The 15,735-nt window shown below is 36.5% G+C and overlaps 1 protein-coding gene across 3 annotated transcripts in view; it reads right to left on the reverse strand.

Annotated features, from left to right (window-relative positions):
• LOC110373931 (cytokine-like nuclear factor N-PAC) overlaps positions 1-15,566 on the reverse strand; it is a 52,594-nt gene extending 37,028 nt beyond the window's left edge. The window contains exons 1-7 of one of the 3 annotated variants that reach the window (XM_021331417.3): positions 15,444-15,566; positions 15,318-15,354; positions 14,914-14,996; positions 6,958-7,084; positions 6,344-6,511; positions 5,598-5,798; positions 1,588-1,761 (exon numbers count right to left, since the gene is read on the reverse strand). In XM_021331417.3, the coding sequence (XP_021187092.1) occupies positions 1,588-1,761; positions 5,598-5,798; positions 6,344-6,511; positions 6,958-7,084; positions 14,914-14,996; positions 15,318-15,354; positions 15,444-15,478 (825 nt within the window). In that variant the 5' untranslated portion in view covers positions 15,479-15,566. The remainder of the gene's footprint in view (positions 1-1,587; positions 1,762-5,597; positions 5,799-6,343; positions 6,512-6,957; positions 7,085-14,913; positions 14,997-15,317; positions 15,355-15,443) is intronic. The other 2 variants (XM_021331416.3, XM_021331418.3) reach the window with 2 other exon arrangements.
• Between the last annotated feature and the right edge of the window lie 169 nt (positions 15,567-15,735).

Raw genomic sequence — 15,735 nt, forward strand, 5'->3', positions numbered from 1 at the left:
GAGTCTTTGAAACTATATACTTCTGTTTAGTATATATTTTGTAGTGCATTGACTTATAACTTCAAATTAAGGACTTGGGACTGTAGTGGACTATAGTACTGAGTACATGTCCACAACAGATACAGTCTAACTAGTAATCCTATTGGCTAATAAACTATGAAAATATTGCACCTTAGATTATGTATGTTTTGGACAACATAATCTTGGAATGCATGCTAGCATGCTACAAGGAGGCAGAGTCAAAATGACTTATACCTTCCCTTGAATTTACTTTTAAATTATATAAAAAGAATAATGTAACTAACGGGTTTGCTTAGTAGGAGTAGAATTAGCTGTTCAATAAATATCAATATTTAACTTCAAAGTAAGTAAAGATTTAAGATTTGTCTTTTACTACAAATATATAAAAATCGGTAACTATGTATAAGTGCTAGTTTTGCTTAGTAGAAGTAGAGTTTGCCGTTCAATTAGATGCTTTATAATTATTTAAAATTATATTAACCCAAAGTCAATGATTTGTCTTTATAAACTCAAAAAATATTTGAATATTTTTACAAAAAAATAAATTACATAAAAATCGGTAATCATGTATTTTAACCGTTCTTTATTAGGTAGGTAATAAACAACAACGAAATTATTAAAATTAACGATTTGTCTTCATAACTCCAAAAAAATATTTAAAAAATAAACAAAATTAGATAAAAATCGGTAATCATGTATTTTAACCGTTCTTTATTAGGTAGGTAATGAAAAAATAACAAAGTTATTAAACTATAAATACTCTTGTCTAACAAGGCTAAAATTATAACTTCCATAAAGTGCTACCAATTAAATATTTGCTTATGTTAACCAATGTTTACATTTTCATTTTGAATAATGAAAATTGTAAGCTGTTTATTTAAGGCTATTTAATAAATGCTATAGATCAAAGAAAGAATTTCAGAATTACGAGCAATCCTTTAAAATTAACTGACTAACATCGAATACTTAGCCTGAAGAAAATCTACAGGAACTCCTGAGATTTGACCAGATATGATCACAATCATAAAATTAAACTGTATTCCGGCACCAGCAGAAAATCAGATCGTAACACAATGTGCAAATTCATATCAAAATCTTGTGATAAACCGAAATCTGAAGACTACATCTAAATATGTATGTAGTTGACTAATAGAACCGTGTGACCAACTCATGACAAAACCGTACCGACCTAACAATAGCCATTGAGCATAAATCATATTTATTTCTGTAAATAGGTTTAACACAACACTTAAATACCTTTATATTCTTTTCTCAAAATAGATGCGGGAAGTATTTCCTCATTAATTACTTAACTATCTTGAGAAAAAAAAACGACGAAACAACTCGAAGCCTGATTGAGGAAGCGTGGTGATTAATGCTCAATCCTTCTCTGTGTGAGAGGAGGCCTGTGCCCAGCAGTGGGACGAAAAAAGGCTGTAACTAACTCGAAGCCTCAAATTCCCTTTTAACAGGGCTTTAATAACAACCAACCCTACAAAAACTGTAAAGAGTACTCCTATAGATCAAAATAGAAGTTCTAGATCAAGCACAAGAAATCTCACTTACCTTAGCGGCAGTTCTGTTCCAGATGACCACCTTATGTCCTGAGTTGAGAAGGTTCTTCACCACGCCGCTGCCCATGATGCCCAGCCCGAGAAAGCCGAACTTCATCTGAGAAGCCTGGATGTTCTTCTCCAATAACGTCTCTGATACGTTCTCCAGGTCCAGCGGTGGAGTGTCCTGGGGAAGGTGGAAATTTAGATTTAAGAATTGGAGAATATTGAGTGGGGTAAGAGGTAGACTATGTCTAAGAATCGACTGATATTTAGAATGCTAGTAAGTCTGACAATTAGTGTCACCGGAGGACGTAGTGTTTATGGGTAACTGGATTGGGAATCATCGGTATTCATCAGCATCAGGTAAAACTGTAAGGCTGTGACTCTACCAAAGCAACAATATAACTCAATTTTTTTATTTAAACATCTTGTCTCCACCAACTTAGTAGCATCTGAACAAAGGAATGGCTATGGGTTGTTTAAAAATCTTTCTATTTAAGAAACCCAGATATCCTAGAGAGCCAAATCTTATTAGGTGTCTTTGTACATTATTTATTTTACTGTTTATTTACACAGTTGATTAGAATACTCAAAAAATGAAAATAGAACAATCAAGCACAAAGGCACAACTTATTTCTTAAGAAATCTCTTCCACTTTTTTTGTGTTTTTGTCTGTCTGTAAAAGTGAGATGCTAGAAAATGCTAGGGGATGAAAATATAGTGGAATTTTACAATTGAAATAGCCTTACACATAAAAAGTAGGAAAGAATTTAATTAGGTCAGAAGGTGTATGATTTTTGATATGTTTATAATTTTACGGTAACATAATGTATGTCTTTGAATAAACGAGCTTTTTATCAAAAAAAATAATAATAATGTAATGTATGTTTTTCATTATAAGTAATCACTTTAAATAAATTGTTATTATAAGGAAAACCTACTTAGAGAGTAAGACTAAAAAATTAATATATGGTTTACATAGTTTTATATGTATAACTGGCCTACTTATAGCTCCTAATAAGCCAAAAGTACAATTTAACAGATTGAAAGGTTCTAGACTGGGGAGAAACAGAAGTCCTCAACAAACATCCCTCTACAATAAGGTACTGAGTTGTGTGAACAGGTGGTACCGGCCATATGCACACCGACGTACAAGTAGTATATTGCTTTACCAAATGGATATCAGGATTCATTTATTTTTTATTTATCACTCCCAATCAGAGTACCTAGTCTAGGTCTCTTTTTAATATTTTGATATAAAAATAATTATATCGTTTCTTAGTAAAACTGACGTTTGTACAAAGGAAAATACTGTAAGCCTTTTTTTATAATCGATGTTCTTACGAAACTTCAATAGTTAGGTGCGCGGTTCTAAGGAGTGAGTCGTATGGAGAAGAAACTGCATGCCATAATTTCCGTATCACGCGTATCAAACCATACCATATATTTATAATAGGCAGAGAGAATCCCATTCAGAAACAATTCATATATTTTTGAGTAAATACGCCAACAAACTAATTAAACACATCATTATTTAGTAGCCAGAACAAACCACAATTTCAATATCAAATTATTTGACTAAACACATTACACGAACACAACTTTATATGTAGAATAAAATATGCATTACACCTGCAATTTTCCAATAACCACAACATGTAATTGTATATCGACCCATGTCAAAACCAGTACTAATAAACCAACTTCAAAATAAACGTATACAGTTTCAGGTTCCGAGAAAAAGCCCTATATTAATTAGTGAATGCTGCAACATTTTCCAATAAACTCGACTGGACTGAGGTCCTCTATATTGGATTTTCGTCCTAATATGCAGGGTAGTAAGGATGAATTTTGATTACGTTTGATAGTTCAAAGGGAAACTGTAATCGGAATGTAAGGGTGGATATGTATGCACTATCACAGCGTTCCTAGTATTGCGACCTAATAAAGCCTGTGCAATTTCGGATTGGATAGACGTGTATGCCGAAATAATCATGTCGGTATTACTCTGGGTATAATTAAATTCTGATGGTATATTCGGGCTTCTGTGAGCCTGTTGAACAGTATGTAGGTTTTATACTGTCTTTATGTATGACAAAAGAATTCAAAGTGAAATTTCTGCTGAGCATGGTAATCAAATGTGTGAGAAATTGACTATGGGAAAACGTTGTGTTGTGTGATTCTTTACGCGTATCGTAAGTTATAGAAAACTAGATTTAAAGTCTGTGACTAAACGATATATGTATTTACTTAAATTATGCTTTAAATTATATCGATATTTATAAGTTTGTGTGATAATATTCCTTGATACATTCTATTTTTAAGTATTTTTTTTTATGTTATTAAAACCGCTTAAAGAAAAACCCGTATTTACATTTATAGTATTAGTTAGGATGCTACGTAATGTTACTGACAATGATAGTCGGCTTCCGTACGCTCGTGACGTCAAATGGAGGATTCACTACCGGCACGTGTAGGATGGATGGATAGGTACAACGATATTATTCTTAACCGACTTCCTAAAAAGGAGGACGGATTTGTTGTAGTTCGGTATGTTTTTTAAGGATGAAAGTTCTACATTGTAAGTAAATATAGACTAGAATTAAAACTGAGGCTTATAGTAATAATTTTGTGTCAACTGATCGATAAGTCATTAGACAAAGTAATAGGTATGTTAAGTATTGACGCCTGTTTTCACAGGGCTAGACAGAATGATGGAATAAGGCTAGATAGAAAAAAATACCATCAGTCTTATTCCTAGCAATTGGATATACATTTAGGCTAGATTAGCTAAAAGACTGGTCAAGTCACCCACTGGAATTTGGGAAATCTGGGATGTCAATTTCATCTCATATAACCATCTGTGGGTAAAGGAATAACCAGCATCTAATCTAAATGCTAGTATAATACAGAGGAAAAAAAATATTTTCTGTTTGTACCCAGTCATGACATACAATGACTCCGAAACTATTGAACCGATTTGATTTTTTTTCACTGTTGGGAGAGAAAACTATCCCCAAGTAACATAGGCTAAATTATGATTATAATTTTTACTAAATAATATTTTTTTGTACACCAAGTAAATGGAATAAATGGAGAATGGTTTAAACCTAAACCCTTACATTTATGTGAATGAGAAACTGACAAACCCAAGCCCTATCTTATCAGTTAACTATAATGTTATTTACTCTGTGACAATCAGGATAGCATGGGATATGCATGACGTTATCATTTTGTACATTACACCTGTTTGGCTATGTTTTTGTGGTCATTATTTTTAAGTAATGACAACAAAGTGTGTGCTAAGTATGAATGTAGATGGATGGAGAGGAAGAGGAAGACCTAAGAAAACATGGATGGATTGTCTGAAAGATAACATGAATTGGAAGGGAGTGAGTGTCAGTATGACGAGTGGCAGAGAAAAATGGAAGCGGAAGACATAATATTACCCCCAAATAAATGTTGAAAAGTTTTTCCTGACCTAGAAATGTATGTACTTATGGTTTTGCGAAATACGCATCGATAACACTTTTGAACCTAAAGGCAAAACTTATCCAATTCAAAATGTCTTACTAAGATAACCCATTTAGGTTTCCAGGAATAGATCCCTCCGATGAAAACCTTAATAATTCCTCACGAAATTGATTCACAGAGGATAAGCGATTATGTTTAACTTGAACCTAATTAGTAAGACCTATAATAATCATCAGGTGCTGGGCGCAGGCCGCTTGCAACCGATCCCTTCGGAAATCAAGCTGTTCCCAGGGTGAACTTCCTTCGGCTGAGATGACGATGGTGATAACCATATAGCCATGGAAATCTAAACATACGCCGACGCTGATAAAAAGTTGATGTTGAGTTGAAGTTGACCATGAAGGTTTGAGTGACAATTATGTTGCTTCTTCACGCGCAAACGGCTGAACGGATTTTGATGAAACTGGTTAGTAACATAGATACACGTGCTATTTACTCTGTAGTAGTTCTCTCGACAAATAATATAACTAATATTTAGGTACTTACTGGGCGTCGAATATTAGATGGACGATGCAGCAGACTGGATTTCTTCGAGAAGGAGTGGTTCAGCATCGACGGCTTCTCATTGGCCGTCTCGATGTCCGTGTAAGACCGCGAGACGCCCTTACTCTTCTTCCGAGGAGTCGACTTGGTGCCGGCTGACGACGACCGTTTTATAGGCTTGACCTTTGAAATGCCCAAACGTATCTATAAATATTGAGAATGGTCATTTGTGAAGTGGTGAGGGTTGAAGCCATGCTTTTTGACGTACCTTCTACTAGTGCAAAGTTATGTAGCATGCAGTCATGCGACATGCAGGAACATGGGGCAGTCTTGATGTATTTGGCTAAAAAGCTCATGTGGTAAAAAGAGCTTTTATAAATATTAATTCTACAGTGTATATTTTAAAAGCTAATCTATCCAGTCGACTATTAAAGGAGTGACAGAGCTTTATTGCAAGCATAAACCCATCTGAATATCCCAATCTTAGAGCAATAAATTATTAAAGTGAAGACTTCCAAAAACCGCCACATTCTATAGGACTACCATAGTATATTGATTGATGGATACCATTGGTTGGTGAAAGCCCCAATAGCACTATTTACATACAAGATTGACTGGTCATTAGATCATTTCTACTTTTGTTCCTTTTCATTTTTCTATTATTTTTTTGACAAAGTTTCTTTTCAATCTTTTACCTGCTTGGCCATACTTTATCCAAGATTGATAAATGAGTAACTCAAGACAGTTACCTTAGGAGTAGCGCTCTTCTTCTTAGAGGTGGTGGGCTCAGAAGCAGGGCCGGCCACTTCCTCGTCAGCTGGCTTCTCCTCCTGATTCTCCTCTTCCTCCATGACATCCTTCAGTTTGTCAAACTCCTCCTCGGCATTCACTGCATGCTCGTCGAGGTCACCGAATTTCTGAACAAATGATACTTGTTAATTTTGAAAGTGTATTGAAATCATCAGGTTTGGGAGTAAGTGATCATAGTAAATTTAGTGATTGGTTAAAACAATACAAATTATTTGAAAGTCTAAATGAAATCCGGGTTTTTAGTTGCTTTTTGCACTTTGCCCTCCTTATAAGACATAATGTTTCTTTGAAAATTATGCAGTAGACACCAAGCTTGGCAGTCAATTGCAGCTTGATAGCAACAATTAAATCCATTCCTGAAGTTGAGTCACATTTTAAAAGAAAGTTTCTAAATATCATGTCAGAAGAAGACACATATAAGCACACACACATATACCCTAAGAGGTGGTACAACCCTCATATATGGAATAAACATGTACCCGTGACAATAACTCTTTCTGTATTAATATTGTCCAGGGTCATATACTGATTTACATCTTTACCATCAACTTACCTCAGGGTTGACAATGAACTCCTCAATCTGGTTAACAGCCTCCTTGAAGGCGGCCGTCTTGCAGGACTTGATGAGCTGCTCCTTGTACTCCTGGTAAGGCTTGATGTTGTTGTCCTCGATCCAAGCACTGTTGACAACGGAACACCATCAGTTTCCAAGTATATAGCCATAGGTTCTCAAAGAAGTGATAACGTCCCCTGAAGAAAGCTGGAACCACTACTTAAAAACATTTTTATGGAAATTTGGTTGTCCATAAAAAGATGGGATATAGGAAGAGGAGATGCCAAATTCATAAGATTGCACCCAAGAACCCATGAAAGGATTTGATGCCGAAATCCGCAGTTATTTTCCCCTAAATAACTGATAATCCCTAATTTATAAATAAGTCACCAGCTATGTTTAAGTGGGTAAAGTCACATCATCACCGGATAATTTCAGAATGAATTTTTTTTTTTTTTAGAAGCTTTTTATGAACTCTTGGATGGCCTGTATTCCTGTAAAACAGTTTGGTGACAACGTCGAGTTATGGTCAATCAGAAAATTAGACGTTCAGAAGCTTTGTAATTTGCTACAAATGAATATAGAGACCAGTCATATCCGACTATAAGTTTACGATAAAGAGAAGGAAGTAATAAAACACTTTCAGATTAAACACATTTATTTATTCTGTCCTGCAAAGTAATGACACCCCTGTAGACATGACGTCAATTAGAGGCATTTAATTAAAATAAATATGGTAACTAATGCACTACTACATTTCGAATATGAATACTTTAGCTTAAAGCTGCAAGCTCCTATAAAAAAAAGTAAATCTCTACACATAATAAGTACAATCGAGACTAAATTCTTCTTCAATAGAAATCCTTTCACTGAGGTAATGACGTCACAAATCAGTATTAATTCGAATTTGCATGCAACAGTATGTCAGGTATATTCGATTCATTTTTCAACAGCGGACCAATTACTCCATATTCAAAACTAGGTCACTCACAAAGGGCTTAAAACTGAATACAATAATTAGTGGAATATCGAAACTAGGGCATCCGGGATTTCTAGGAAGGCAGCTAGCGCACAGGTCGCGGCCAGGCTCCGGGTTGAAGGGGGGATGAATTCACATATGCAGTCAGTTACAGTACCTCGGAGATTCAATTACAAGCTCACCGGAACTGGGTCGATATTCAGGGCGCACTATAAATATAGTTGTAGGGATTTTCAGGATTCAGATTTATGATATACGTTTTTATAGGTCAGTAAGCCACGCCCCAGGCGAAAAAATTTCATTTACAAATTACGTATGATATAACAAAATTAAAGAGTCAGTGAAAATTAAAATGACTAAAGACGCAAAAGTTACAACGAACGTATAGTTTAGCTCTTAGTTCAAAATCTCTAAACCCCCGAAAGTTTAAAAAGACAACAAATCATGCACACAAACATTATAGAAAATGTAAGTTCATATTGAATGGGTCATAACTGGACCGATTCCAGAAAGTTCTCTGATAGTAATCTAAATTGTTCCCCCGAGGCTTACACGTGCATAGGACACGTGTAAACCAGTGGCTAGAAGTGACAAATACAATTAATTCTTCAGTAGAAATCCAATTGTATCAGATGCAGATTAAAAAAGGATATTCTGGGCTACTCGAAGCTGTGTCTATTAATTCTATTATCCTCTGTGGATCGTGTTAAGCAGACGCCAACGAAAGATTGGCACAAATTGCCTTAGAGCAAATTGAAGGGGAATGCTAAGTGCATAATGCAAGTTCACAGCTCCTAGATGTAGATCATTGATATGTAGATGATAGTACTTTTAAACAATCGACGATGTAAACTTTTTGAAAAACGCGACTAAGCCAACTTTATCAAACTGACGGAAAGCTCCACCAGAACGACCAACTTTAGGACCTACGCTAAATTAGACTGTAAAATTCTTGTTTTATTTACTAGAACAAATATTTGTTCAGTGTCCTACGTATTTGAAATATGTATCGATTGAAATAGCCAGGACTGACAACACTCGTATAATCGTAATAAAACTAGCGGATGAAATGGCAACCAGTTTTTAACCGTTTACAAAAAGTATTCATAAAGTAAATTTACTCTGGGTCTAAAACGTGATTAAAAGTAGACCTGGATATCACCATGACTGCAAGTCTTACGGTGATTGGTATATAAAATATACTTCGGTATATAACAATAGTAAATTGATATGTACTCCTTTAGGTGATCTTCACACTGCCCCGCATCACGCTGCATCTAGCGTGTCGACGCACCTACGCGCGTTCCTGCGGGAGTGCAGATCTGCATCATCGTGCGGGTTTTTCACGCACTCACGCGCGTAGGTGCGTTTTGTAAATTCACGCACGGCGGCTTCCATTTTCAAATATACACGTCATGCCCATTCAAAATCACGCGCGGCACTGCGGGATTCAGTGTGCCATACCTTGAATCTCGCCCCGCACCTACGCGCGGGGGTGCGTGTTTCTCCGCATGTATGTGCGTGATCCGCATGAACGCGCGTGGATGCATTTTCAGTGTGTTGGACTATGCGTGTTTTCCATACAAACGGAGATATTTCCATACAACGGAAAAAAACGCATCCACGCACTACGCTGCATCATGCGGGGCAGTGTGATAATCGCCTTAGTTAAGGAGGCAATTATCTGCAGAACTTGAAAGCTTCAAAAGTCGAAGCCTAAAATTAATGTACTCGCAGTAACGTAACATATTTTGATGCAACCAGTAGCCGGTAGTTTTTGAGTGTCCGAACATCCCCGTACAAACGTGAGTAGCGATCAATATAGCTACGCACACAAGACAACAGCCTGAAGTAATATTTTATATGTACAAAGTGCAGAAATTATCAAGGATACCAATAAAAAATATGAGAATATAAACTGCACGTCTACAAATAAAGTTATACTGATTTGTCCGGAAGGACGCAACTTTAAGTTCCGTAATCTCTAGGAAAACATGGGAAGTTTGTGTAATAATAGGCCGATATATGGTCATTGGTCAGAAGTTAGGACGAAAATTATCCTGGCAGAAGCGGCCTACAACCAAGTTAACCATTTCCAAAATTTCATTAATGTCTTTATCAGTTATCTAGCCAAAATACAACAACAAAATTCTGTAGTTAACCTGTTCACCGCACTTTTACCTGTGGTTATAAAATAACAGAACTACTAGTATCTATGAGTATATCTCCCCTGTTTACTCCGCTCTAGAAAAATCGTCTATGTCGTCGTTCAACAAAATATCGACCGAAATACTAGACAAAAAAGCGTAGTTCCTAAAAATTGCTAATAGTAAAGCTTCAACAGGTAGACGCAGGCACTATCACCCAAAAACAAAACCGGCTAAGTACGAATCGCACACCAAGGGTTCTGGACACTTTGTCCACAACAGGGGGGATTCTCCCGCACCTGGATAAAAATTAGAATTCCAGATTCAATGTTTGGCATACAAGTAGATACATTTTTGGATTGGAACATTATGTCTTCTTATGGCTTTCAGCTCCTGCAAGTCGTTGGCTGCTGTGTTCATTTTATCAGACTTCTGAAGCCATGATAAAGTTACAATATTTTGGTGTAAAGGTCTCGACAATACGAATAAAATAAGCCCAAACACGTGGTAGTTGCTACATACTGATGAGGAGTTCCCTTGACTCTTTGTCGTCTCCATCATCACAACACCTCCACGGTTTTTTAAAATGAAGCTTTTCCCCTATGTATGAGCCATGTTCGATTAAGTTGATTGGATTTAACAAAAATCAAGTATCTATCCAAAATCAGATAAGGTTTTTCGTGACATGAGACTTTAGGGTTGGCCTACATCTTGCAGCACGGAATCGCCTTTTTCCGTCGCCCTTTTTCTTTCTGTCGCTTAGAACTGCCATTTGCTAGACCGAGACAGATTAAGTGATGGCGATCGCCTCGAGGATTCCGCCGCGTGCCAGCGCATTATGCTTTCTGTCTTGGACTAGCAAATAGCAGTTCTAAGCGACAGAATGAGAAAGGGCGACGGAAAAAGGCGATTCCGTGCTGCCAGATGTGGGCCAACCCTTAAACAGCAAAACATTTTTTGAAGAAGTGGTGATGGGTTCAACTTTAAGCTTTTTAGAGCAGCCATAAGTTTTATATCAGGTTAGGGTTTTCCGGTGCTTCTGAACTACGACATGATAGATATGAATAGTTAGACACACCTTGCGGGAATCAATAAAGTAACGTGTAGCCAAGATTCTGCTACCGTAGCGTCCGTCCGTGCTGTTTGCATATCAAACATAGACAATGGAAGCCATATTACAAGTACCATTATATTCAGACCTACGTATACGTTGGAGCTTGGCGAGCTTCTAGGGCTCGGGACCAAGGGTCAAGCAACGTATGCAGGGGTACTCAGAGGTAAGTCCGTGGATGTGTGACTATCTAACAAGAAGTATTGAATAGGTGTATCATGTGTATCGTTTGGGAATCTTATTGACCGAGTAACTGAGTTTAGAAGGTCGGATAAGGTATCCGCGCAATTTTAAACACCTGTTTTAAGCTACATCCGATTCTTCTCTACTTCTCGAATTCTGGTCTAGAATTCAAATGCTGGGTTGATATATATTTTGGGACTGTCCCAGTGCTTCCTAGGGAATGAATATCTGAACTTTATAATAAGTGTACATTTTATTTCCAATAGTTTGTATATGTACGTGTTTGTATTGGCAGCTACGAACTGTGTTCATAAAGATCTTTGTTTTAATATACTTAGTGAAATTTACGTAAATGAATGACCATATTAAATTTTCAGTGACGTCATAAACCCTTCGCACAGGCATTTTTAAAACAATACTAATATTATAATGAAAAGAAAACATCTGTAATTGTACACACAAACACATGCGAGACTTATGTAATAATTTACATTTCCATGGAATCGGGTTATAAACTTGTCATCACACTTCACACTAATATCAGGCCTCTGTCACTCGACGTACTTGCGCGCGATAAATGCCTACCGCTCGCTGGGTTACCGGTAGCCCCACGCGGCTCAGGGCGCACAACAGTCACACGCGCCGCGCGCGCTCCAATATTATTATTTTTATTTCGTGGCATGTTATGCTGTTGGTTTTTATCAGGTTTTTTAAGCTGATGGATTATTTTGAGTTGTGTTGGTTTATATGCGACTATTGTAAGATTTAGAAACATTTTATATGTATGAACTTATCTAGTAATTCTATTTTTTTTTAATAAATTAATACTTATCTACTTTATAATTTTAACAACAAAGATCATTAGGTACTTATTTTACTTTAGATACCTACTTAGTTATATGAACTGTATTGTGAGTTTTGTAGCTCAAAACACATCTCGAGTGTAAGTAGGTATAGTTCTGGTCCAACTTAATGACGACTCGGAACATTACGCGTGTCGCTACGCAGAAACCAATTTTAGGTATGTATCAACACTCGACGGAGTTGTACCATATGGAACTTGTGCTCGAAAAATAGTTGGAAACCGCCTTTGATTTTGACGAAAGCTTTACTTAAGTACTTACCTATGCTTACGTATTAGGTAATATTTAGTAAAATGTACCCATTCTCCATTTTAGTAGGCAATACAATAATTACTAAAGAAAAATATTCTTGATATTACTTTTTATTTAAAAACTCAGTTTTAAAAAAGGCTATCTTAAAATAAGCGTAACTTTGTTTTTCTACTTAAATATTAATAAATTGTAAGAAGCAACCCTAAGCACGGCCACGGCACGGTTGCGGTCACTGAACTGTGCGCTATCGCATTAGAATAACAATCAAGCGCTCGAGCTTTTAAGGTTCATTTTATAATGCAGCTAGGAATTTGTAGGTAGTTGGGGAACTTGTAGGTGCTTATAACAGTAGGTATGGACTTTTTTGTATGGAGTGATTTATCTGTTACGTAGTAACTATTATATAATCTGTGCTAATATTATAAAGTATCTAATTTGGTAACTTCTTCATGCACAAACGGCTGAAAGGATTTTGATGAAACGTGGCAGTAACATAGCTTATGTTTCAGAATGACATAGACATATACTACTTTTTATCTGTAGCTCGCTCGGGACGCGGGCGAGACCGTGTGAAAACTAGTGTATCTATAAACTCCTAGCGACACTCGGCGTGGTCAGTCCGTGACCATCCTCGACCATCCTAGCATAAAAAGTTCCATTGCTTCTGTTTGTGACGGGACGTTAAATTGTAAGTCCTGGTTTTCATTTCTACAACTTGGCAGTCACAAGGTGTAGTCGGAAAAAAGAAAGATTGACTTGTCTTTTCTAAGGGGTATCTTATTGCTCGGGAACTGGGTTAAGAGGACCTATTCAGATCCTTGAGGTAGGAACTTTGCAGGTCTGAAGAGAAATATCGAGAGAAGTTCTCAAGATGTATCACGGATGCTATCGGCTACGGCAGCTGTTCTCATGTAGGGAGATTTGCCAACTGCGCAGGATATACTATAGTGCACAAGCATTTGCTCAGACACAGGTGCACTCACTATTCCTCCACTCTCATAGCCCGATGGGACGGCAATCCGACACGACCGGAGAGAGATCAGGCGCAGGACCGACATTAAAGTGATCTTAAGATGCACGGGTACATCAATCAACAATTTCCAGGCTTCGGGCTGCTTTGTGTAAGTTTCGAAAACCCACAAAGCGATTTCGGCCCGACCGGAATTCGAACCCGAGACCTCGTGCTCAGCAGCCACGCTTGCGACAGCTATACCAACGAGGAAGTTCTCAAAAAGCAGATAAGGGCAGTCGCTAAGACTTCAGCTGTATCTTTTGATGAGGACTTCAGGAGCGAAAGTCAGATTGTTAGAATGGGAGATTTTTTGGCTACGAATTTTGAAAAAGTTTAAGAATTATTTCTTTGTCATTCCTGTCAGCCTATTCAAGCTTCGGAATGTGTCTCATCAAACTCTTTAATTGTTATTTACTAGCTTTTACCTAAGTTTTTCCAAAGGGTATCAGGTTGCCCAGTTAACTTGGTTGAGTGGGTCAGTTGCACCTAGTTGGACTGAATTATGAGATTTTAAATTGCTGTAGGTATGTCTTTTGTATATTTTCATAAGGGTTTTTAAGTTTTCCCATGCATTTAACACATTTTATCACAAATCCCTGAATTGGATAATTAAACTACTACTACTAATATCTTACTTGGCCGAGATAAATTATTACACATTTATGTTATGCTGATTTTCTGATAAAAAATAAATATTATGACAGCTTCTTGATAAAAAGTTTGTAGATTTAAGAAATTAAAGATAAATGTGGCATACTCTGCATACTGTCTTTCCTCATTTCATTCTAAGTCAGTATTTTAAATTTCATCTCCAAAGTTACCACTGTACAAAATAACTATCATGACCAACCATTTCTACCATCTGTAATTGGCTTTATTTTCATAATAATTAATACTAGTGAATAATATGTTAAAATTGTGTCTAAGAGAAACAATAAACTGTGCTAATATTTCCCAAAACTTTGCTAACAGAAAACTGTGGGTTTGCCAAAGCGGAGAAGCAAATAATGAAAAAAATATATATCTCTTGAACATGGGCTACATTTTGTTTTAGTGAGTATTTATTTATCTGAATCTGTATCCATCTAGAATCTAGTCTGATAATAAATTAAAGTAATTGTGAAACTGAATCCCAGTCATAAAATATAAAATTCTTTTTATAAAGTGGTGTTGCTATGGTAGAATAATTTTATATTACCAATACTAGAGTTGCAGAATAAAATTAAAACAATGATAAGAATACTTTATTGGTGTAAAAAATGCCAGTACTTAAATAAAGTTGGTTACCTACTTAAAAACAGAGTATTTAATCCTTTTCTCAAGAGTAGACAAAAATATAAATGGGTACTACCTGGTCAAGTCTAGCTAGAAATACTACTATTTGGACTAATAAGAAAGCTAGTACTTACTAGTTATTGGTTCCGAAGAAATAAATGCATTGGACGTTCATCGCCTTCTTGGGAGGCTTGAGCTCCGGCGTAGGGATGGCTACCTGAAAACCATCACAAACAAAATTAAGGTCAATGTTTTTATTCACTATTTTGACATTCACCAACTTGTTTACCCAAACTGACAGAGTAGCTTTGTTTTGGGGTACTTAAGGTATTACTCCAGGCTTTTACCATAGCCACGCAGCATTAAAATGATAATTAGCAACACATTTTCCCGCCCATAATTACATGTATACAATCTGTCAATTTCATCAACAAACGCAGCAACAGTTGTTTACAATTTTGATTCATGATATTTACTGATAGAATTTGAATGTTTTTTTTTAATTTTAAACTTCAAAAGTAATAATGAGGCGTCTTACCCGGCCGGGCCAAGGGCTGAACCCCTTCATCTTGGCCCTGAAACAAACATATAACACATCTTACTGACACTGCAATCTAATGAGCGGCACAAAAGGCTCCTATTAGCTATAAAATTCAATACATACCACACAAGATCACCAAGTTTAAAGCTTTCGGACATCGTGCACGTCTGCTCTGTTCGACTTTCCACGACGAACTAAACCAAAGAGTAATTGTATTCAACATAGAAAAACCAAGCTTTCCGCGTCTTCTCGTTTCTCTATGGCCGCTGAGAAAACCGTCATTTACCGCAACTGAAGACACAGTAATTAGTAAACTAAATTCTTGCCTTGTCTGATATGTATTGCATATAGAATATTAATTAAAGTAATTTATTAACGAAGATGCGTGTGGTATAAATAAAATGTAATTCTTTTT

This window comes from Helicoverpa armigera, chromosome 19 (assembly GCF_030705265.1).
Source record: "Helicoverpa armigera isolate CAAS_96S chromosome 19, ASM3070526v1, whole genome shotgun sequence".
NCBI classification, from domain to species: Eukaryota; Metazoa; Arthropoda; class Insecta; order Lepidoptera; family Noctuidae; genus Helicoverpa; species Helicoverpa armigera.